Source organism: Pteropus medius, unplaced genomic scaffold, assembly GCF_902729225.1.
Source record: "Pteropus medius unplaced genomic scaffold, Ma_sr-lr_union100, whole genome shotgun sequence".
In the NCBI taxonomy this organism is placed as follows: domain Eukaryota; kingdom Metazoa; phylum Chordata; class Mammalia; order Chiroptera; family Pteropodidae; genus Pteropus; species Pteropus medius.
The window spans coordinates 18824113-18849404 of NW_024349519.1; the positions used below are offsets into that span (position 1 = coordinate 18824113).

The 25292-nt window shown below is 33.3% G+C and overlaps 1 protein-coding gene across 3 annotated transcripts in view; it reads right to left on the minus strand.

Annotated features, from left to right (window-relative positions):
• Positions 1-345: 345 nt before the first annotated feature.
• Positions 346-25292, minus strand: part of PIK3C2G (phosphatidylinositol-4-phosphate 3-kinase catalytic subunit type 2 gamma) — a 275531-nt gene continuing 250584 nt past the window's right edge. For all 3 annotated transcript variants that reach the window (XM_039882575.1, XM_039882574.1, XM_039882573.1), the window contains 3 exons: positions 23436-23530; positions 10054-10179; positions 346-869 (listed from right to left, as the gene is read on the minus strand). In XM_039882575.1, coding sequence (XP_039738509.1) covers positions 717-869; positions 10054-10179; positions 23436-23530 — 374 coding nt within the window. In that variant the 3' untranslated portion in view covers positions 346-716. The remainder of the gene's footprint in view (positions 870-10053; positions 10180-23435; positions 23531-25292) is intronic.

The window sequence follows — 25292 nt, forward strand, 5'->3', positions numbered from 1 at the left end:
GAAAATACTTGATATACAATGTCAAGAGGTTTGATCAAAGAGTTGAGTTTCAGAGTTTGAGATCTTGGAGTTAGGAGATAATGAAGTTTAAAATGTGATTCATGCCTCTGGATGAGTGAAATACAGTGATGATGAATCGATTGGTGTTGAAGAGAAAAAAAAAAACTACAGAGAAGTTTCTTCTAAAATTGAATTTAAGAATTTCAGGCATTGATGTTTTGTTTTTCTGATAGCAAAATATCATTTTGTTGGAGTTTATCACTCTCCTCAATATATAGGATTATAAATGGTTATGCAGGTATATAGATTTAATTCAAATCTAAAAAAATCTGTTATACTTAAGTCTTGAATTAATTGATGAGATTTATTTGCCTATGCTTCTTAGAAAATCTGTGAAAAATATTGCTTTTAACTAGAGGCACACAATTAAAACGTGAACATATGCTTGATTTTGAAGATATGTTTAAATTAAATGTCCTTTTATTATTTTACATATTGAATTTTATACAATCATCATTCCACTTGAGAAGAAAGGACTATAAGAAATACAGGTAGAGAATAAGTAACTGTAAAAGACTGATTCTGGTTTCTTTTTCATGTCCTTAGTACACTACACTATCTTTGACAACAAAGATGTCCTGCTCATGTGATAAAGAAGCCCAGGAGTGGAAAAAATACAAGTAGTTAATGAATAATGCATATGTTCATAGCAGTGGTCAAATTATACTGTTTCCTAGTGGGTACCATTTTTCTTCATTGAGCAGGACACTACAAAGTTGGATGTTAATTGCTCCCACAAATGTGTTTTTACTCTTCACAATTAACATTAAGACATGTCCTTGGAGCTCTGTGACTTCATCATACACCACCTGAAAAGAGAGAGAAATAATGAAAATATAAATCAGATATGCTAAATGAATCTTTTGAAAAATATTGCTTGTAATAAACATATTTAGCTACTAATATCTTGTTCTTTGGAATGGCTAGATTAATATTTGAATCCTTCATTTTTAACTCATTCTGAGAAGCTAAAGGTTCTGCTAACATAACAAAGTTTAATGGCAATATTTTCCTAAGAAGCTTAAAATTTATCCTGATTTCATTAATAACTGTCGATTTCAAATTTAAGACTGTAAATTATTCTCTAGGAAGAAATTTAAATACACTTCACCTTTTAACTGTCCTTGCATTTACTGAGCAACATGGGAACTTGAACACTTTCTTTGTTCAAGGCTAACGATGAAAGCAGAACTATTTCCATGGTTTCCTCATGTTATTTTAATGCAGTACAACAATTTTTTTCCTGCATGTGAAGAAGCCACCCTATGGTTATTTTGTTTAAAATTGCTTAATTTTTAATTATGAAAATATATGCTGATTAAATAAAATATGGATGAAACAAAAAAACAAAAAAGAAAGTAAATATCTATATTTCTAACATTGGGAGATAATTACGGTTAACATTTTGATGTTCTTTTTGTTTTCTACATATAATCACTTGTTAAGTCTGAGCTGTAATTATGCTGTACATTCAGTTTTGTGTCTTGTTTTTTTTCACTTACTAGTCATGTAACTTTTTTTTTTAAAAAAAGGGATATGTTTAACTGTATTTCATAATATCCAGGAAGGCACAGGCATTACCACCAGGAGCCTGCAGTGGTAAAGAAACTTTAAAATTGTTGTACTATCAAGAAATTAGTTATCCATCGTGGAAAGAGAGGAGAGCTGTGTGGAAATCCAGCATGGTTTCCAGGAAAACTCCTTAGAACACAGTTAGAAAAGGAGTTTTATATGCCCCTTCAAACTTGCTTGCTTTCTATAAACAAGTCACAAGATAGAAAGCATTCTCCACATGTGCAAAAAAGGAAGCAGAGGAAACAACTTAGGCGGAAGCCCTCTGAGTCGGTTGGCAGGCCTCCTCAGTGTGTATGGAAGTAACTTCTGGTCCATCACATGGGAACTTGCCTAACAATTATGCACCCATTAAATTATCAATTAAATTCTGTTCAAGATCTATTAGCTGCTCTGAACAATGATTCACTTATCAAGTAAATAATAATCAAGGATGTGAGATCCAAAATAATATGTTTACCAAGTTTACCCTGCCATATGTGATAGTTCCGGCTACCTCCTCTTCTAGAATTGTACTCACATTCCAGACAGGAGATTATCTTTTCAGTTTCTAGGACTGCTTATTCAAATAATTCCATTTCATCTGTTGAGCTTCTCTGGGATAATAAAGGATTTTAAGGGTAGCCTTAAAAATCTCAAAATCCTACCACTGTAATTTGTCTTCTTTCACTGCATGGGATGCCCAGCGTAGACTCCCTCCTCCCGGGCTCTTATCTTTCCAGGACTTCAGTGTAAACTCCTTTTCTGTTTCTCCACGGTGGCTCTTTTGAATTGTCTAAACTTTTCCCCATTTTCCTTCCACAAGACTTTTAGCAGATGAACCTATCTCCTATTTTACAGAGAAATAGATAAAGGAGCCCTCAAAATGTTACTGTACGTGAAGTAGAAAGATTGGATAATTCTAAGCATCAGGCCATTGGGAAAGTCTGGCTTAAGAACTCTGTGAATCACATCAATAAGCCCTAAAGATGTAACTTTAAAAGAAACATATCCATAGTTCATATTTACATGAATCTGTTGTCAATTATATGTTTTCTCATTTGCATAATGGTGATAATAATATTTACCTTTTAACATTTTGAGGAAGAATAAATGATATAATGAATACAAGCCTTACTGCAAAGTCTGGTACATATTAAACACTAATAAATTGTAGCTGAAAAAGATCCATCAAATACACAAAAAACTAGTCGTTTCTTGGTATCTTGCATTAGTTGACTGGAGAAAACACTGAGACAGACTTGAGTCTCCCAGGTATTTAGCAAGCTGAAATTCTCAAGAAATGCCCCAAGGAATTAATTGCCTTTCTGGTTAAAATAACAAACATTTGAACTCCAAAGTTTATATTACTTTATGGATATTTTTCCTTGTGTTTCATTATGCAAAAGTAATTTTCTTAAAAGTGACTGAAGTTTTATAAGCATGTAATCAGTGCACATCATAGATGACATACGTACATCTATTAATTTCTCAACTGCATCCACAATGTTAATAAATAGCACTCTTTTCTTACTGTGCAATAAGTAATTAGTGGATAATGCTAGAGAAGTACATAAATGATTTTATTCTTTGAGACTTTTTCACCAAATGATTTAATATGTTCTGCCTTCACATAAACAGACCAAAAATGCAATTATTTTGATTTCACTTTATCATACTTTTTACCCATAGGCATGAGCCAAGTCTTTATTGCCTCTTGACAAATACTGAATTTGTACATTCAAAATTATTACATAAAGTAGAAAAAGATTGTTTAAAGTAATTAATATCTATTAACATATATAAGCACTTTGTGATATTTGACATCAAGGTCTAGTAAATAATTATAAAGTATATTTTAATGATTCCAATGGAAGAAAAATAATATGGAAAGCTAAGTATATCTAGTGCTTGTGGGAAGAGGGGTGAGGAGGCAGGATGATGAAAGGAGGAGTTCAAAACAATTGAGAACAGAACTCTGCGGGTGGAGAGAAGGAGAGATAACAGTATAGTTTAATGGGGTCAATATGGGCTTTGGAATCATGCAGTTTTGGACCTGAATCTAGTTATGTGGCCCTGGTCAAAATGTTTGCTCTCAGGGCCTCAAGGTCTTTATTTACAAGTTGAATTTTTATCATGCTCTAAATATCAAACGAGAGGACCATATGGATAATAATATGGTCCTGTTGCTTGTTGCTTATTGAGTATACCATATATTTAGCATTATGCTAGATTATCATATACATTCTGGAAGATATTTTAAATACATAGAATGTTCTCATTCCGTCCTTTCTAATTTCTCCTTTATGCTTTATACTAGGATAATATCTAAGAAAGGAATGTAATGTAAAAAATACATTGACTATAATAAGATAATTCTGTTATAAGATAGAATCTGTATTTCTATTGAATCATTAAAAAAAAGCTACAGTGCCATTCTGAACACCCCTATCACCAGCCCTGCTCCACCTTGAGCTCAGTCATGCCTACCGCTGGGATTTGTGTATGATGGGGGTTTTCAGGGAGACTGCTGGCAAAGCCTGTTGAGACTTAACTCTGGGAAGTGTCAAGTAGACAAGCTTGGCTCTGCATGAAAGCTTTAGTATATGAAGGCTGGATACTAAAGGGATACTTGGCAATATTCTTGACTCAGCCTTTCTCAGGTCTGGGTATTAGAGAGGAAAGGGTTATAAATAGAAATGGAAAGAACTGTTTCCATGAGGAGCTTTGTAAGACATTGGTGTTGCGGAGTAATAATCCCTTTGTATTCCTCTAAGAGATTTATATAAAAAAGAGAGTAGGGTCTTTCTCTCCCACCTCCCAGAACAATGCATGGCTTTGGCAGTTTGAGAAATTCCAGCCATGGTGAGAAGCCAATGTAGTAGTATTCAGGAAGCAAAGTGGGGGAGAGGTTAAAAACAAGGTAGATGCTATGTGATAATTTACAGGGCTTCCCAGAAAACACATTAAAAACATTGCTGAGGATGCCCAGAAATAATCGAGGGGTTTGGCAAAGAGATGAGGGTTTACATCACAGCTGAGGTCAAGAGAAAGTAAAGCCAGAGTTAAAACTGATGTACGTTACTTCTTCTTTTGCGTTTCTTAAAAAATATATTCTCGTATTGATACACAGAAAAGATTGGGAGAAAAATTAAAAATCTGCACAAATGCATTCCTACCCCACATACACAATCTGAAACAGCAGTTCCACAAAACATTGTAAATGTGATACGTGCTTATATAGCCTTTTTTCCTTCATAGCTTTCTAAATTCAACCAGCTTCCTTGACAAGCTCATTTATGTGATGATTATTACTATTAAAAAAGTTACTTATCCACATATTAATTCACATTTTTGCAGATTTGGATTCTGTGTAAAACTGGACTTTGCAATGCATGGATTATGGTTTATTAAACAATTTTACATGTGTTCAAAGTACAAATGGAATGTATCCATGGTATAAGTATAGACTGATGGAGAAATTATTGCAGCAATTTTTAATCAGTAGGTCTTGAATGTGTGAGGACCCAGAAGTATTGCAAGCGATCACAAAATTTATGGACACAACATATAATCACTATGCATGTATATATACTACTTTTTATAATAAGACATAAAGCTTGAAATAAATAAAACAAGTTTTTTTAAACTCTCCTGAATTCTTAGTGGTTTTTTGTCATGAGCTTCCTTAGATTACAAATGCAGAAGTACATCATTGAGTCTGAGAAGTTTCTTGATATTGAAGTAGGGGGTCTTGTACTCAAGAAGGATAGAAACTAGTGATATTGTTGGGAGGTGTGTATCTCTAGCTATTGGCATCATGAGAAACAATAAAATGTCTAAATAGCTTTGCTAAATTAGAGGTCTCACCCCCCATATATGCATATGCATGTATGTATATATAGTCTTACATTTTATAGACACATATGTGTCATTTATAAAACTACCCCAAATATTTAATTTCATAGTCTTTTTAGAAGTAAGTTTTAAGGATACTAAAAAAGATAAATTTTTCTAGTCCTCAAGATGTTTACAATAAACTGTAAGAAAAAAGTGTATATGACGAAGTAAAAGATGGTAAGTGTGATATAAGAGTCCAGGAGGAGAGAGTGATTCATTCACAGAGTCCACATTTGAAGTAAGCTTCAAGGCAGCAGTGAATGGCACAGGGGATGAACAACGGCATGAGCTTCATCATAGAAGTCCTAGGGATGATTCAAGGAATGACAAACTGTCTGATGTGACTTGCGATTATGGCTAAGTCTAGGACTAAAAGGGCATGAGCACACAAATGTTGCCAAAAGTGCAAAAGACATTCAATGGAAGAAGAATTGCCTTTTTAACAAAGGGTGCTAAAATAATGATCATTCATAGACATAAACAAACAAACAAATTTCAATCTAAACCTTACACTCTATTAAAAAATTAACTCAAAAATGGACAATGTACTTCATATAAAATGTAAAACTATAAAATATTTAGAAATATATGGGGGAAAATCTTTAACACTGCTAAGTGAGGAGTTCTTAGACGATACCAAATGCACAATCCATAAAAAGAAAAATTGATAAATTTTATATCATCAAAATTAAAAACGTTTACTCTGTGAAAGACATCATGAACGGGATGAAAAGACAAGCTACAGAATCGGGGGGAAATATTTGTAAACCAAATATCTGATGAAGGACTAATATCTATAATATATAAAGAATTCTCAAAACTTAACAGTAAAATGCAAACTATCCAATTAAAAATGAGCAAAGATTAACATCCAAAATATATAAAGAACTCATATAACTCAACAACAACAAAACAATCCAATTAAAAAAAGGCAGCCCTGAACAAGCTAAGCAGGGTCAGGCTTAGTTAGTACTTGGATGGGAGACCACCTAGGAAGACTGGGTGCTGTAGGCCTAAACATAAAAATAAAAATAAAAATAAAAAATAGGCAGAAGATCTGAATAGATATTTCTCCAAAGAGGAAATATAGACGGCTGATAGACATATGAAAAGATGCTTAAGGTCACTAATCATCAGAGAAATACAAATTGAAACCACAATGAGATATCACCTCACACCTGTCAGAATGGTTATCATCAATAATTCAAAGAACAACAGGTGTTGGCAAGGATGTGGAGAAAAGGGAACCCGCATACGCTGTTGGTGGGATTGTAAATTAGTGCAGCTACTATGGAAACAGTCTGGAGGTTCCTCAAAAAATTTAAAATGGATCTGCCTTTTGACCCGGCAATTGCACTTCTGGGTATTTATCCAAAGAAAATCAAAACACTAATTCGTAAAGATCTATGCATCCCTATGTCCATGGTAGCACAAATTACAATATCCAAGATATGGAAGCAACTTAAATGCCCATCAACAGACTATTGATAAAGAAGTAATGATTCATATATACAATGGAATATTAGCCATAAAAAAATGAAATCCTACCACTTGCAACAACATGGATGGACCTAGAAGTTATTATGCTGAGAGAAATAAGACAAAGATAAATCCATATGATTTCATTTATATGCAGAATCTAAGGAACACAAAGAACAAACTAATCAAAAACAGTCTCACAGATATAGAGGACAATCTAGTGATGGCCAGAGAGGGGGAGGTTTGGGCTGGGAGAAAGGAATGAAGGGTTAAAGAAGTACAAATTATGGTTGATAGATGGTCACGGGGATGAGGAACATGGCATAGGGAATGGAGCCAGCAGTAATGTAATGGTTATGTGGCGAGCCAGAGGGAAGATAATCAGAGGGATCATTTCATAAACTATATAAATGTCTAACCAATGTACTATATACTTGAAACTAATAATAAAATAAAACTTAAAAACCTTAAAAATATAAGTGAAGACTTTTCACCAAAGAGGATATGCAAATGGTAAATAAGCACATGAAAAGAAGTTCGACATCATTTGTCATTATGTAAATGAAAATTAAAACCACAATGAGATATCACTCTATACCTACTAAACTAAAATAAAAAAAAAAAGGTTAACACCAGATGCTGGCAAAGATGAAGAGAAACTTGATCATTCATACATTGCTGGGGGAATGTAAAATAGTATAGAAAAAGAATATGGCGGTTTCTTGTAAAACTAAATATACTATTACAATATACCCCAGTAATTACACTCTTGAACATTTATGCTAGTGCAGTTACAACTTAAGCTCACACAAAAACCTATACGGCAATATTCACAGCAGCTTTGTTTGCAATAGCCCCCAACTAGAAATAACCATGGTGTTATTAATGGATGAACACTTAAAGAAACTATCATACCATGACTACTAAGCAATGAAAAGAAATAAACTATTGACACAGCAGCTATTTGAGTGGATCTTTAGGGAATTAGGGAGTAAAAAATAAAAGCCAATCTTAAAATGTTACAAACTGAATGGTTCCATTTATATGACATCAGAAATGATGAAATTATAGAGATGGAGCACAGGTTAGTAGTTGCCAGTGGTTAGGGTGCGTTGGAAGGAGGGAAGTATCTGGCTACGGTATAAATCTAGTAGGGTAGCACTAAATTTTTTTCTAATAAAACTGTTCTGTACCTTATGCTGTGATCACACGTCTATACATGTAATCAATATTATAGGACTAAACACACACATATACACAAGAGCACCTTTAAAACTGGTGAAATCAATAAAGTCAATGGATTGTATTAATGTCAGTTTTCTGGTTGTATTAATGTCAGCTTCCTTTAGGGATAAATGGTTGAAGTGTATTTGAATTTTCTCTGTATTATTTCTTGCAACTGCGTGTGAATCTACAATTATCCCAAAACAAAAATATTTTAAAAAATTGTATGAGGATGATATTACTCCAAAGAGACAACTTAGTAAAATTACTGAGTCAAGTTTTAAGGGCTATGAATGTGATGTTTAGGATTTTTTATTTTATACAAAAGGCAGTGAAGAACCTTTGAAAAAAATGTGAATAGGAGATTAATAAATATGACTAATTTTTGAAAGACAGTTTAGGTAGAAATATAAAAGATTGAATCAAAAAACACAAGACAGGATGCAGATAGGAGGGCATTATAATAGGCAAAATCACAAGAATCTCAAACAAAAAAATGGCGATGGGACAGAGAAGAAATGATAGATTTAAGAGGCAGGCAGCTGCACCAGCAGAACTGGCAAAACTTGGTGATTAGTTGGACAGGTGAGATGTCATTAGGAAGTTATCTTTTGAGATGGCAAACAGGAAGAAAGCCTGGTTTAAAAGTGGTTAGGAGACATTTAAATGGAACTCTTCAGTAATAGGTAGATGTATAGTTCAAAAGGTTAGGAGAGAAGACAGAGCTTGAAGAATAGATTCATATACAACCTAAATATAGGTGATAAATGAAAATTTGTGGATACACAAGATAATTTGAGAGAATACATATCAAGAAGAGATAATGGTAGATAGATGATGGAACTCTATCAAACAATATTTTAAGAGAAAGAATGGCAATGAAGGAAAATGAGCGAGGGGTTAGAGAAGATGGAAGGAAATTAAGAAAAGGTAAACCTTAAGAAGGAAAAGGGAGGTGTCAAGAAAGAGGGCACAGTCAATAGTGCTTCTCTGTAACTTCAGGAGAGGTGAACCTGAGGGCTCATTGCATTGAGCAATTTGGAGGCTATAGGTGCAATTTGCACAAAGCAGCATCAATTGAAGTCAGAATCCACATTACAAAGGATTATGGGTGAAAAGGAAGTGAAGAGGTGAGTGTAGGAAATGTGAGTTAATTTTTTTAAAGTTTAGAGATGACAGAGAGAGAAAGAAAAATTGTATGCTTTAGAAATGTTGAGTTGAGGAGTTTTGTTTTATAAAGATTTCCAAGTCAAAGATCCAGTGGATGAGACAGCCTTAAGAATAGCAAATAATCAACCAAGCAAGGTACAGAGCAATGAGAAAGAGTGGAATCAAGAGAATTAATGTAGGGTTTGACTTAGAATTAGGAGATTGGGTGTTCAAATTGCATAATACAAATGAATACTCATTTAATTTGTATTTTGTACTTGTTTATTTATTTTCAAATGTGATTTTATAAAATGTATTTTTATATACAGGTTAGACTATGGTAAGATTATTAGGTAAGGAAAACTAGGTAGAGAAAAGTAAGGTTAGGGAAAATAAGATGAAGTCAGAGATAATAGCAGTATGTGAAATAAGTGCCACATAGTCTTAGGCTTTTACTGGAGGCTAGCCACAATTTGAAAATTGGTTCATAAGCACTTTGAAAGTAGTATCTGTATTTTCCAGTCCCCATAGCATCTAGAACAGTGATTAGCACACAGTGGCTATTTTGGGGAATGTCTTCCCTTTACGGAATAATGCTGCCAATAACTGCAAATTTTCCATATTTGGTTGTTAAGCTGAAAATGGTAAGAAAAATACAAAGCGACTAAATAAGAGATGAATCATACTTACAATTTCATTGTAAGTGGGGTCGGTACATTTTGGAACAGATTTTGTTTTCCTCCTACGGACTTCACTGGGATATGGTAAAAGATAAAATTCAACATGTGCACTGGGCGCGGAGCCATCTGGGAGATGCTGCAAAGGAAAATGGTCATAAATATTAATGCATGTTGCTATCAAAGAAAGCAAATACATAGATACTAAATATCTAGACCAAAGGCAGGATCAAGATTTATTACCATCACTCTGTTTATAAGAAAATAAAAGAATAATCAAAAGAAATACATTATTGTTCAGAAATAACCCCAGAGTAAGTTAAAAGAGTAAAACTGTCCATCTTAAGTGTTGTGTCAAAGAACTAATTTAAAAGCCCATTAAATATAATTTATTTTTTACAGTAAAAACTAAATTTGCATTTTTGACAGAAATGGTCAAAAGATGAATATAAGCCACAAGCAGAGACAGTAATTAAGTGCCTCAGGATACTGTATACCACTTGAAAATCAAAAAACTCAAGTTTAACACATAAAATTAGATGTAGCATTTAATGATATGTATATGTATATTATATAATACTGCATTTTAAAGCAGAATTTAATGAAAACATTAGGCCTACAACTTTAATACACTTAACATGCTTTTTAAGATTGCTTATAATAATTTTATTTTATTATATAATTTTCCTAAAATATATTGGGTGATCCTGTTTCAATTGTGTTCTATGGAGCCCCAAAAGTCGCCTAAGTTGCTGCCTGAGCAACGACTCCAAATGGGTGAGTCTCTGGACCTCCTCTTCCTATTATTTCTAATCTCTGCATACCCCAACCTCTGCCTTCACAATTCTGGCTTCAGAACTTTTCTCCTTTTTTACCTTTCCTTATTATGAATATTATTATTTCTTAGTATATCATTTGAAAAACAAGTCCCATGTTTCAAAAATTTGGAAACTACCATATTTCAAAGAAATGGTTCAGTCTTTGCAATCTTGACCAAATGGAGAGTAAATGGTACTGAGACTCTAAATCTCTGATTTAATAAAATAAGAAATGTTTGTCTAATTTGAAGAAGATTATGTAAATATCAGACTTGAGGAATTAAGGGCTTATTTTGACTACATTCTATGAAATTGGTAATTTTTAACAAATATATTTTAATGCTCTGAATCACTGATATTCACATGTGAACAAACATCCAGTGCCACCCCCATTAGCTTTAATTTTACATCTGTCTTTGGCACTCAAAAAAGCATATTGGAAAGTAAGAAACTGTGATATATGTTATTATATGGTTAACTTTTATTCCGTTCTCTCATATGGTAAAATTACTAGGAAAACTTGGTTCTTTTTATTATTCACAAATTATGTAAAACACATCTGGACACAACCATATGTCAAAATGCTAAGATTGTCAAAATTGCTGCTTTAGATGGAGCTAAGGTATCCTTCCCCCACTTGAAATCTTCTCCCAGGAGGAGGAACTCTGAAATCATGTTCTTTATGATGAGCTCTTCAGTGACACAGAAGTTGCTATTAATATTCGAGAGATTTTTTTCATTTTCATTTTTATTTTTTTTGTGAAAAGAATGAAGGGAGTAAAGTGTTTTTGCTTTGTGTAATTCTCTCTTATCTGCCGTGGGGCCTGATTTTACCATACCTGCAATCATTGTATATTCCAACTTAGTGGTTAGAATCATGGTTAGGGAAGTGGATTTATTATTTGCAATCTGGCCCCTCCAATTTGCTAGATATGTGGCTTTTGGCAGGTATCTTAACTTTTCAATGGATCAGTTTCCTAACCTGTTAAATAAAGATAAAGGAGATACCTATTTTATTGTATTAAAAAGGTTAGAAAAATACATAATGTGAGGACAGTGCCTGAAATATTAAATAAATATTTGATACTATTTTTATTTTCTTTAAATTAAACATGAATTTGCTATATGTATTGATTGGGCATGAAGATATCCCTAATTTACTATGATATTTATGAGCAGAGATTTTTCAGCCTTGGCACTACTGGCATTTAGGGCCAGATAATTCTTTTAATTCTTTCATGTAGGTGTTTTTCTGCTACTGGCATCTAGTAGGTAGAGTTCCAAGATGTTGTTAAAATCAAAATCTATCTTCTGTCCCTCATCTCTTCTGTCTTTCCTCATCACAACAAGATTTTTCCGACTTGCTAAAATTTTATTAAATGATGCTATTTATTTTCCCTGGTGCCTCCCTTGTCTTTGATTTTCAAATTCAAGTGTGTACCAAGATCAATATCCTGTCTTTTTGCCCCAGCCCATCTGCCACCACAGATCTTTATTCTCTTATTATAACTTTTCATGTCCCAGTCTTTCCATCTCTGCTCTTCATTTATTCTACACTTAACTGTAGTATTTAACCTTCCTATAAAGCTACTTTGATCGTGTCACTTTCCTTCTCAAAACATCCAAGGATTCCCCACTCTCTGAAGAATAAACTCTTAATTACAGAAGTGGAAAAATCTTTTGCATACCAAACTTCACCAAGCATTTAGCAACTCAAAGCTTGAGCTTCTATTTCCAAGTTAGTGTCCTTGACAAAGTCCTTGAATATCCTGAAGTTTTTGGTATGATAGAACAGCATAGGTTTCAATTTAAGTCAGGGGTGCATTAGATCTGAGCAGTGGAATTAAGTCTGTCCTTAGCAGCTTTAGATGCAGGCATTGATTACACAAGTCTTTAAGAGAATATTTTTCTAAAGCAGCTGTCTTACAAACATTATTTTTTATTTATTTTTTCTCTTCTTACTGCACCATATCCTGCTTTTAAGGTCTCAGCTAATTTATTAAAGAAATCACTAGCTGTCTCCTCTTCAATACTTCTCATTTCACCCTTTGCCCTTATGTTTATGTGAATTAAATTTTACTTTAAAATGATTAAATGACCCCTATTTGTCTAAATGTCTTATCCCAGGATTTTTTACTCGGTTGTTTTTAGACTTTCACAAAGACTTAACACTTGGACATGAAGAGTCAGAAGCCTTGGAGAGACAGAGTTCTTAGTTTGACCCTTGATCTAAACAATGAGCAGTTTCCGGTGTCACTCAAGGGGACTTTCTTATTCATGATGAATTGAAGTCAAGCAGCACTACCGCTTTCTTCCAGTACTCTGGTTAATGTTTTTACTGTGCTTAGAAGATAATGTGAAGTCCTGTAAACTTTATTTTTGTTGCTCATACTAACTCTGGATTCTATATTTTCTAGATTTTTATGTTAAATATAATTTTCTGTTTAAAAAATAGTTTTTCATGTGTGTTATCTTTCTTATGAGATTAGAAATTCACCAAAAGGGAGATCCATGTCCTGTTCCACACCTCCCTACCTCCATATTTCCTCTGAGCTTTGCTCCATTGGTTACCCACTGACTTACTACCCTAACCCCACCCTCAGTTCCTTATTCCTAAGCTTTCAATGGTTCTAAATCTCTAATTAAAATTTAAAAATTCTTACTTGAAATTGGGCTTTCCTTTACCTTATTTTTTTTTCCTTTCATGGCCATCTTTTCTTTCTATGGTATTCTTTCTTTTCATGGAAATCCTGTCCCTAACATAGTACTTGGTATATAATGGACACTAACTGGTTATCAAGTGATTGAACGAATGAGGTATGTATTCAGTGTCTGGCTCTTTGAAAGTACTCTATAGCTATTTGTTGAATCGTTATTTATAATGCAATATAAAAACTAGGATTTCATTTAGACAGTTTCTCTTATCTGTTGCAACTTTTCTTATTATACCAAGCAGTAAAAAGCCCACTGCCGGGTAAAGTGGATGTATCTTGAGTTCCACTTTCAAGGTCTGTCCTAGGTGTTTACCCTGAACATGTAGCTATTTGAAGGCATTTGTCTGTTAGAGCTAAACTTTTTATGCATGTCATTGGGTTTTGTGGCTGATTAGGAGTATTTGTGTTAAGAACTGCTTCTTATATCTCAATGCTCCACTTCTAAAACTTTGACTTTATCTCATCTCTCAGATCATATTAAACAGTTAGATGCTTATTCTCCTTTACCTCCTCTCCCCGCCAACTGGATTTAGACTGGATTTCTAACATAATTTTTGTACTCATTATCAGAATAAAACTCTGTCACCATCTTCATTTTTACCTGGGAATTTGATTTCTAATTGCTGTCCTCCTTTCCTGAGGCCTTGTTTACTCTTCTGTGATAGTCTTCCCCACCACTCTGGACTTCTACTTAACTCCTTAAAAATCGTGACAATAAGCCCAACAAGATATTACTCTCTCCTTCTAGAAACCATAGATAACCTGATAACTCCTTGGGAGCCTACTAAATTGTGGAGTTTGGACTAAAGTCACATCTCTGTGCTAAAGTACCATAACTTATCCCAACTTCATGCAAGTTTTCCCCACTCCATGCCCCCTTTTTGTAGAGTACTTGGAAGAAACAGAAATAGATTCATTGAATTTGACTGGAGAAGTGCCTAATAGGGACCTTCGGGTGAAGGCAGGGAGCTGGATCCACAGTAGCACCAACTCTTCCCTACAGAGGAAATAAACATGTCTCATACATATGTAAGAATCAGTTATTTTTTTTTTTTCAGGTTTTAAAAGAAGTCTCTCTAAAAAGCTTGAAATGAAGGCTTTAGGATATTCTTAGCATTCACACAACTGAAGAGTGAAATATAGGGGACTCTTGACTTCGTTATTATTTTAGTATATAAAACGTAAAATGTATATATGTATTATTAAATCTTTGTTCACAGTGTTGACTTCCAAATGTATTGTTTTAGGTGTGTGAATAATTACGTATACCAGTTTCTTTCCTTCATTTCTTGCCCCCAATTGTACACAGCATTTCAAATGGTTTTCAGTGCTACTTTTGTTGTTCTTATGGTCAGTGAGTAAAAGTATTTTTGAAAACATGGTTAATTTATCAAAACAGAGAACAATAAAAGTAAATAGTAGCATGTTGATATAAAAACAAAGCCCAACATAAACTGTTTAGAAAGTAAATAAAACCATCTTACATTGTAGAGTAGGCCAACAACACTTCAGTATTTTTGTATAAATGTATGAGAAAGATATTTTTCATACATGGTAATATAATAGCTACCACATAATAAGTATATACTTAATTTAAAACACTCTCCTTAATCCTTGAACCAGTATTATTGTCTTTATTTTAGTGAAGAGTTTTTTCTATAAGATCTCTATGCTCTTAGCCACTACCTTATATTGAATCTACAAAGAATGCAATGTTTTTTCTATAAGATCTCTATGCTCTTAACCACTACCTTATATTGAATCTACAAAGAATGCAAAAGAAACTGTCAGATTCAAATTGAGAGCCCTTCTAGATCAAGTTTTATCAGGAATACGATAAATATACCTGGTTTAAAAATATCAAACACTTTGGAAGCTTCTGTAGATTAATTCAAAACTTAACTGTATTTAATAGGTTATTATCTTTTTGATGAATAATTTATGAGAGTTTTCCATCAAGTTTTTTTTATAACTTAAATGTTTCCAATCATAGGATAATATAGGCTTTGGTAGAAATCAAATGATGATTAAAATATGATAGGACTATAAAAACCTGATGTCTATGCCAGAAACAAAACAACACAATAAAAAAACATTTTCCTCATCTATGTGCCTTCCAAATTGCAATTTCAAAATTCAGGTTAGCCATCATGAAGAGGGTCTTTATATAAAATGACATTGTACGATAAAAAAGTACAGATAAACAATAAAAGTGCTTGTAATATGGTTTGTTGTGTGCTTCAGTAAAAGAAATGATGGAATGAGCTTTCTAGTCTTTCTATGTGTGTTGGTTAATATAGAATGGGATGATTTCAGGTCTTCATGAATTAAATTAAATTAGGTCTTCATTTCATACCCTTTTAAACCTTGACTAGAACTCTTATCATTAATAGGTGATTTCCAATAATTTTTCAAAAAATCAATTTAAAAATCAAAGAGCCATGTGCCTACCACTTTGGTCTGTTGGAGAACATGGAAAAGTGATCAAAATTGTTTCTACCTTCAGAGAAATGACAAACTTATTTTCATGGTCATCCTGACATCTGTAGATCATCTTGAGGTAGTTAACAACTAGAGAAAAGTCACAGTCTCATAGATAGAATTTCTTTTCTGACTTAATGTATATCAACTGAATTGCTGCTAAAAGTTCAGCATTCTAATTAGAGCTCCATACTTTGTTACTGGGTATCTTGTGAAGTTCGGCAAGTTTTTCCATTTCTCAGTCTTAATAACATGTAAGAAGTAAGGCTTCAAACCTCATTTGTTTTTCCTCATTTCCAAATTCTGAAAGTTGTTTATGATTTAGTTGGTAATTAAACTTTTTAAAAAATTTTATAATTGCACTGAACTGCTTTAAATTATTTCAAATCTCCTAACCTTTAGCCTCTATCCCTGGTGCTGAAAAAATTCTACAAATAAGAGACACAGATGATATTTTGTTAATGATTATTAAGGAATTGCCAAAAAAAAAAAGATAATATATGGGAAGATTAGATTTATGATGTTGTCATACTTGATATTAGGGGAAGAAGATGGATTGCAAAAAAGCAGAAACTAGTATTTAAGTGGTAAAATATGAGTTTTATATACCTCAAATATTTGTGGTAATCCTGTCCTATTAACCAGTGCTGTCATGATTTAAATAAAGATTTATAATATGATATACAGGTGGCAATAACCTGAGTGTTATGGCCAGTATGCTGGATTAGATGATCAGGACTGAGATATGAGGGGCTGGGATGACAAACTATATCTAACAAGGTTAAACAGCAGACAATGCCAAGTTCTCCTTCTGGGTCTGGAAAGCTCACTCTGCAAACACAGAAAATGAAAAACTTGGCTTCAAAATAGCTTTTGGGAAAACTTTAACAAAGTTATATGTGATTACAGGTTCAATACATCTATGTGCCAGAGATTGCTAGCTATAATCTGCAGTATGGTTGTTCATCTATCTATCTACCTACCTACCTACTTACCTATCATCTATCTATTCTGTCTATATATCATCTATCTATCTGTATCATATACGCAAGAAACTTACTTTAGATGTAAATAGGAAAAAAGTTAAAAGTAAAAGAATGAAAGAGGTATACCATGCTAACAATCAAAGAAAAACTGGATTAATTATATAAATATCTGACAAAGTATATTTAAGAGTAAAAAACACTACCGTGAATAGAGAAGTTCATTTTATAATGATAAAAAGGTCAATTAATCAAGAGGACATAATAATCTTCAATGTTCCTGCAGTATTACACAAATTCACAATTACAGTTGGAAAGTTTAACATTCGTCTCTTAATAATCCATAGAACTAGCATACAGAAAGTTAACAAGGTTGTAAAAGATTTGAACAACATAATCAACCAACACAACCTAACTAACATTCATAGAACACTCCACTCAACAAAAATTGAAACTATAGGATGAACCAAGATGATAAAAGTAGGCAGTGAATACCAAATGAATGGTATATACAGTAAGTATATTAATAGAGGCCAAAGGAGGGAAGGATCATCAGGAGCAAGAGTGACCCCAGAGCTTCAGATAGGATAAGAAGTTTAAGTTGAGCCCGAGGGTTGAGTTGGATGTGGAAGGTAAATAGAAGATAAGAATATGACAGTTAGCTAGAAAGATGTGTATTTAGTTAACAATGAGCACACTTTCTAGAATATAATACAAATTTTGTGTTGGGGAAGAGGATATAAAAGGTGGGTTATAGCTAAATTGTATAGTACCTTAAATATCAGGCTAAGGAGTTTGAAATTTATAGAGACTCCATTAAAATTTATTACTCATGATGAAAATGGAGTTTTAGGATGTTTTATGCAAGATGAAATAGAGGTAGTAGAAAATAAGGAAAGGAATATCATAGCAGCCAATCAAAATAATCCATAGATGAATGAACAGAGAATGTAGAATAGGATTTTGGCAATAATAAAAATAACAGGAAAATAAAAATAATGGAATGTGTTGAAATATAAAAAAAATCATAAAAAAGTTTTGATCAGGGTTACTTGAGGGTGGTGCAATGATTTTTTTGAAATAAGTAGTTCAGAATGAGAGCTGGCTGTAGTGGAAAATAGAGGACTGAAATTTAGAATTGTTCAATTTAAAGAGATAGCAAATTCTCCATCAGACAGTTGGAAATATGTAAATTGAGTTCAAAGAATTATGAAAGTAGAGATATAAATTTAGGAGGGATTCATATAATCTTTGAAGCCTCAAGGCTGAATGATATTTATAGGAAATTAGTTTGAAGAGTTAAAGCCCTGAATACTGGAAAATCTTCACATTTAAGGGCTAAGGGTAAGCCAACATCTACTAAGTCACTACATTGTCAAGTTTAAATTTGTAAGAGCTAAGGAAGCCTTAGAAAGAGTGCTGTCAAAGAAGTTTAGGGAATGTATAGATGGTGAAATTTCATGGAGATCCTGAGAACAGAAAAGTTCAAGAAAGAAGGACTAATTAAAGATGTTGGCTCTTGGAAAGATCAGTTATCAGGATCATATCAATTATCATAGGTTTATAGAACAATTTATGGTTTGTTTCATTAAGAAATAATTGATAATCTTTGAGGGTCAATATTTCCCTGGTAAAAACAGCAACAATAAAGCAATGAAATATCTATCTCTGGGCTGAGTACTCTTCATTACCCAATGATTTGCATCGTATTCTTTGAAATGAGAGATCAGTGTCATAATGGTCACCTCTGGAAGAATAATTTTTTTTAAAATTCATAGACTATATGCCAAATACAGTTGATAGGATAATGGTTTAGAAAATTGGCCTTTATCAAGAAATTAACATTTATTTAGATTGAAGCGCATCTAGGATGGAACGAATTTAGATTATAAAAAATTGGAAGGAATTGGGATAGTCAGAGAATTTAACTAAGTCAATTTTAAAAGGAAACATAGAACATGGTTATTTTTATATGTCAAAATATATATGTTGCCTTCATTTGTGCTTTATTTTCACAACCTCTTTTGTTCTCTTCGTCAAATCTAGATCTTGTCTCTGTTCTATTCCAACAGGCACCACAATTCAGTTGGTGCCAAGTACGGAACTCAAATTGCATGGAGAGTGCCATTTGTGGGGTAAATAGCCACTTGGGAAATGTTTCTTAAAGTATGGTCCATGTATCAGAGAGCTTTCTGAAATGCTCACATTTGGGAGCAGGAGAGAGGAAAACAAGTCTAGAAATGAAAGAGTAGAGGAATTCATGAGAACAGAGATGCATGTAAAACACAGATGAAGACATCTCAAACCACACTTACAGAATCGAAATCACTGGGAGTTATATACAGGAATCTATATTTTAAAGCTAGCCCCTCTAGGCTACGCATAAATATTAAAATTGTAAGAAAATTTTAAAATAAAAAGTAAAATGTAATAAAAATTTTAAATGTGTGTGTATTTAGCCTGAGGTTCTTGTTGTTGTGTTTGACTTGACTTCTTTCTCTCTCCTGTTGATTTCATATAGTAACTATTTTCTCCCATTTTGGGTCTTATGAAAGATTGAACAGCAGCCAATTTCAGGTGTTTCCTGCATTCCCTGACATTACTTGTTTCTCATTTGAAATAACTTATTCTTCTATTATAGTATAAAGGACTCTAATAGTGTGAAAATATTCAATATCAGAAAAAAGGCAAGTATCCTTATTAATTACTTTTAGAACCTTCTGGAATGTTCATATTCTGGAGTAGGTAGAAGAAAACAGTCTAGAAATGACACAGATTGGGAGAAATCCATGAAACCAGGAGAGACATTGTAATGTAGACATTGCACAAATCAAAGGAAGACAACATTTTAAGTGGGCTACAATACTAAAGAGATTTTTAAAAATATTCCAAATCTAAATGATTTTTTTTTGTTGTTAAATAAACTGAAATGTTATTAAAAATATCTTGACCAAGGCTCTAAATAACTGCATTACTTTGTTAGTCTCTGTTCACTAGAATAATTATATTTTGCTCCTTTAAAAAGAAAACCTTTTAGCAGTTTTGTTTTAGCTTGTGATCTCACAGGAGGGAAGTAATTCTTTGAGCAAAGCTTCAAAGATTTAATATGAGATAAACAATTCTATTCATCAAACTTAATATTAAATAAAACTGTAGGCATAATAATTCATTTTAATATTAAAATAAAATCAAACAAAACTCTTTAGTTTGATTACCTTGGCATGTGAAAATACTAAAGGCTCAAAAAATAAAAAACAATTAGTTAAAACTTGAAATGAGCAAGGAAAATATGTTGAAAATTTATAAATAGATTTTTTCTGTCCTTTTAACATGATGTTACCTCTGTCTTTAAATAAGCAAAAGAAATAAAATAGTAATGTAAAAGAAGCTGTGAAAATGCAAGGTATAAGAACTTAGTCATGATGATTTTTGGAAGGTGAGAAAAATTGTTCACATCAGAAGTAATTTGACATTCTTCCATGTGATAAAGTATTCATTGAGCATTTACTATGTACTTAGCACTGTTTTTGCCCTTGGGGTTACAGCGGTGATACAAGTGACAACAAATGGGGTGGTTTTGCAGTTTTACCTATGTGAGTCAGTGAGGACCTCACTGAAAAGATGACAGTAAAACCTTGTCAGGGCATGTGAGGTTGAGCCATGGAGAATTTGAGTCATGAGCCTGGGGAATAGCATACCAGATAAACTAAGTAGGAGGTACAATTGTCCTGGGGCAAAAACATGCTTTTCATATTCGAAGAACAGCAAGGAAGTCACTGAGGATAAAGTGAGTGATTGAAAGAGTCTGTAGGAGGTGAGGTTGGAGAGGTCAAGGGGGCCAGATTGGCAGTGCCTCAGAGGTCATTATTATTAAGTACTTTGGCTTTCATTGTAAGTGATATGAGACTTCTTCTCCAAAAGGATGACAAGAGAGAAATGACAGGATCTGATTTATTCTTAAAGGAATATTCTAGCTGCTACGTTAGGAAGAGATTATAAAGAAATAAGGGCAAACCCAGGGAAGATACGTTAAGAAGCGACATCACTAATTGGGTTGAGAGGTGACGGTGGCTTGAACCAATTGTGGTAGCCCTGAATATAAAATATGGTGGGATTCTGAATTTATTTTGGAGGCAGTGCTGACAGAATTTGCTGAAAAACTGAATGTAGCTTATGACAGTCAAAATGACTCTAGGGATCTTAACCTGAGCAACTAGTAGGATGAAAGTGATATTAACTGAGATGAGAAAGATTGCAAAAGAAGCAGGTTTAGGGGGCCAATAATCAGAACTTTGGTTTGGTGGTATGTTAAGTTTGTGATGCCTGTTCAATTTCTACTAGAGTTGTTGAGTAATAAGTTGTACATATAAGTCTAGATTTTAGGGAGAGTTCCAAGCTAGAGTTATAAATACAGAAGAGAAAGACATGTAGGTGGTATTTAAAACTCCAAGGCTGAAGATAGAAAAGAGAAGTGGTCTAGGAATGAATATCATGACAATATTAAGAGACTAGGGAGAAGAAATGAACCAGCAGGCTGACCGAGAATTCAGACTACAGAAAATATTGCTTCATTATTCATTTCTTTTGGAGGGCCGTGGCAATGTATAGACTCCAGTGGCCCTAAGTGGTTTTTTACTTTTTGTGAGATTCATCTGATCATTTTGCCATTTGCTTATAACTTGATATGAATTTTAAAATCTTGCTCTTCCTCACTCCTCTCCCTTCATGCCTGCATCACGTTTGTTTGGAATATCCTTATTGGCAGTGCATCTTCATCTCAGTGTTGAATGCATTTTTGAAAACTGTCAAAAGTAATTTGGGGATTGATCTGGTGAATAAAATGGGTGGCCAAGTTGGTTAATATTGCTTTTGATCAAATATTAGGCATGACTGTTGAGTGACATCGCCAGGTTTACTGTGCAGTTTATATGCCAGATCTAAAAGTAGTGTCAACAGGCGTGTCCTAAAATGTTTTGAGCAATGAGAACATTACTGGAATAAAAATTTAGTTTCCAAGAGGACTATTTTCAGTTAACTATCAAATATCATATACATATATAAGTTCTGTAAACCTGAATAACAGCATTTAAAATATTTTATCATATACATTTGTACAAATACTTAAAGTCCATGAACATAGATATAGCCATAAATAATATCTAATTGAATCTTCATTTCCCAGCCTAAGAATTGCTATTTTCATTTAATACAGTTATCTTACCAAAAGAAATTGAAAATAATTATTTAAATGAGTAAAAGTTCTATAAAAACACATTTAATAATATTTACCCAACTATTCAAAAATTGCTGATTGCAAACACCACAGATTTACAAACAAGCATCCTTGGATATCTGGCTAATACTAAGTTTGTAACGGATGTATCCCTGCAAATTATGCCAACTATTTGTTCGCTGAACAAATATTTATTAAGTTCTAGTATGTTCCAGATGCATGCCACGTTGAGAAGAGTTCGCTCCTTTAAATCCTTCCAAGTGCATCTGGAGAGATTTATATGCATAAAGAAGAAAGCCAAAGGAGTGCTACTGACTTTCCCCACATCTATGAGTCTCCTCTGGAGTTTCACCATGTGCGGAACCCATTTTGACTAGACTAGAAAACTAGAGAAGCTGGCGAGGCTTAGAGTTACCCTTTTTCTACTTATTGCACCCAGACTCAGATCATTAATAACTTACCTGTGCCACAGAAAGCTCTCTCTTAATGACATGGCTCAATTGCTGCCCTTGCCTCTGACTTGACCCATCCTTAGGGAGGAATGGGGTGGAATAGAGAGAGAGCACCTTTTAGTTTTCTTTAGAGGCTAACTACAGTTATTGTTTAGGTTCTGGGGATGCAAAGATGGGGTTCCTGTCCTCTAACACTTTATTAGCTTTTGATGAAAAATAAATTTCTGCGAACAATTACATCAGAATATAACTGTTGTGGTGGTATAAACTCAAGGTACACTGGGAATCTGTGGGAAATCCCAACAGGTGCTGGCCTCACAGAGAAAGTTCTGGCACTACTCAAAGAGACGAGTCTGCCAGCAAGCCCGGCACGATGAGCTAGGCGTAAATTCTTGGGACAGAGCTTTTTTTCCTTCCGCTCTTAATATTCTAGCTAGTTCTTTCTCAAAAGCTTTTTTGCTAGATTTCCCTGACACTTCATTTTGTGTGAAGTCTGATTATTGTTTAGGACTTTCCCTGTGAAATATTTTATAGTCTGTACCCCAAAGATCACAGTTATACTCAGGTAGAATATTGTACTTGGTTCATTGTTCCTCACTTACACTTGGTGGCTGGCCTCATTTCTGTCACTCATGTTGATATTAATTGCCTAATGGAGATAAGTGATTTTTAAATGTTGGTTTACATGTTTCTCATTAGATATGACAAACTTACAATGTTTTTCATGTGTTTCACTAGTATGGTCAGCTTCACATCTTCATATGATATGACCAACTGTACCTTAGGTCTGTTGTCAGAGAACTTCTCACCTGATAAAACAGTAAAATTTCAGTGAGTTAAATGAAAGTGAGTCATCACAAGATAAATTACATTTTTAAAGACTAAAACAGGACAAATAGATAATGTGCAAAAGAAACATTCTTCAGATAATGCTGAAAGTATGATACTCTTCAGGAAACTGGGTTGGTGAAAGATGGGATTTGTTTCTATTCTTCATGAACCAATGCTTTCTCTTCACATTCCATGTTTTGTTTTGATCAATACCATTATTTTCTTAATTACTTAAGCTCAGTGTCATTTTTGGCTCTAGTTTTCTCCTTAATGTTCAGTACAATGAGCTTAAATTATTAGAGAGCATAGAGGTGGAAAGTCAGTGAATCGGGGAGTCGGGTCCCAGCACTGTACTTAACACCGAGACATCATGACTAAATTAATCAACTTCTATAAAATGGAGATAATAGTTACCTACTTCGGGATACTTGAGATGATTAAATAATAAAATTCAAAAGTTTTCACAATGTAAAATCTTTGATGAATGTTTACAATTACTAATCGTCTTTCTCCATATGTTTGCACTCATCTCTTCCTTTCTGATTCCATAGCACCTAGTTCAGATGCAGGCAGACCTTTTGCTTGAACTGAACTTCTAGAACATTCTCTTTACCTCCTCAGGACCCAAATCTACTTGTACACAATTACAAGTATAATCTTCTTACAGCAAATTTTATAAAATTGCTCTTTTGATCAAAGTACTGTTCATAGCTCTCCATTGCTTATGAAAAAAAAAATCTGGCTTTCTCAGCCTTGTATTTCTCAGCCTTGTTGCTGCTTATGTAATCCATTTTGTTCCCCACCTTTTTAATTTCGTATTGTAGTCTGTTCAGTTCTATAAAGATGCTCTGCTATTTCCTGCCAGTCATTGCTCGTATTATATACCCTTTTATTTGAAATGACCTCTTCTACCATATTTGGCTATTAAACTTTTACTTTTCTCTAAGGCTTAATTAAAATGCAAAATAGTTTCTGTGGTTGTCTTCCTCTGAACTCCCCTAGCACAGTCTTATCACTTAATATTTATGTAGTAATTATCTTACATGTCTCAGTCTGCTTAGTGGATTACAATCCCCCTCAGATCTTGCATATATACTTATATCTCTTGGATATATATATATATGTGTATATATATATATATATATATATATATATATATATATATATACGATAGTTAACTCTTTGGCCAGATTAATATGTATGTATATATATATATATATATATATATATATATATATATATATATGTGTGTGTATATACATCTACTATATATATATCTACATATATATATATCTCCAAGAGATAGATATAAATTAGTACTTGCTCCATAATGTCACACTGAACATTTATTTAATAACGAAAGCAACCTCAATTTTTCTTTCAAGTTATATCATTCCATTATTAATATGAGGTCTGTAGTTTTTAATTAAAATTTTCTGGTTTGTAGCCCTAGGATTAAATATAATTTACAGTTTTTCTAATATTTTCCTTGATAATTTCTGGTTGTATATTCTCTGAAGGAATTAAGAGAGAAGAAATTCATTAATAACAAGGAATTTGGCAATGTTTTCTTGTGGGCTCACTGTGGTTCACAATGAGTTTTCTGATTAGAAATCTTTGCTTTCTAATCCTCTCTAACATTTGAAAATTGAACCTGACTGGTATATTTCTTTTCCCAAAGCCTTTTAGATATTTATTAAAATAGTTTACACATTATAAGCAAGTACTATTAATTTTATT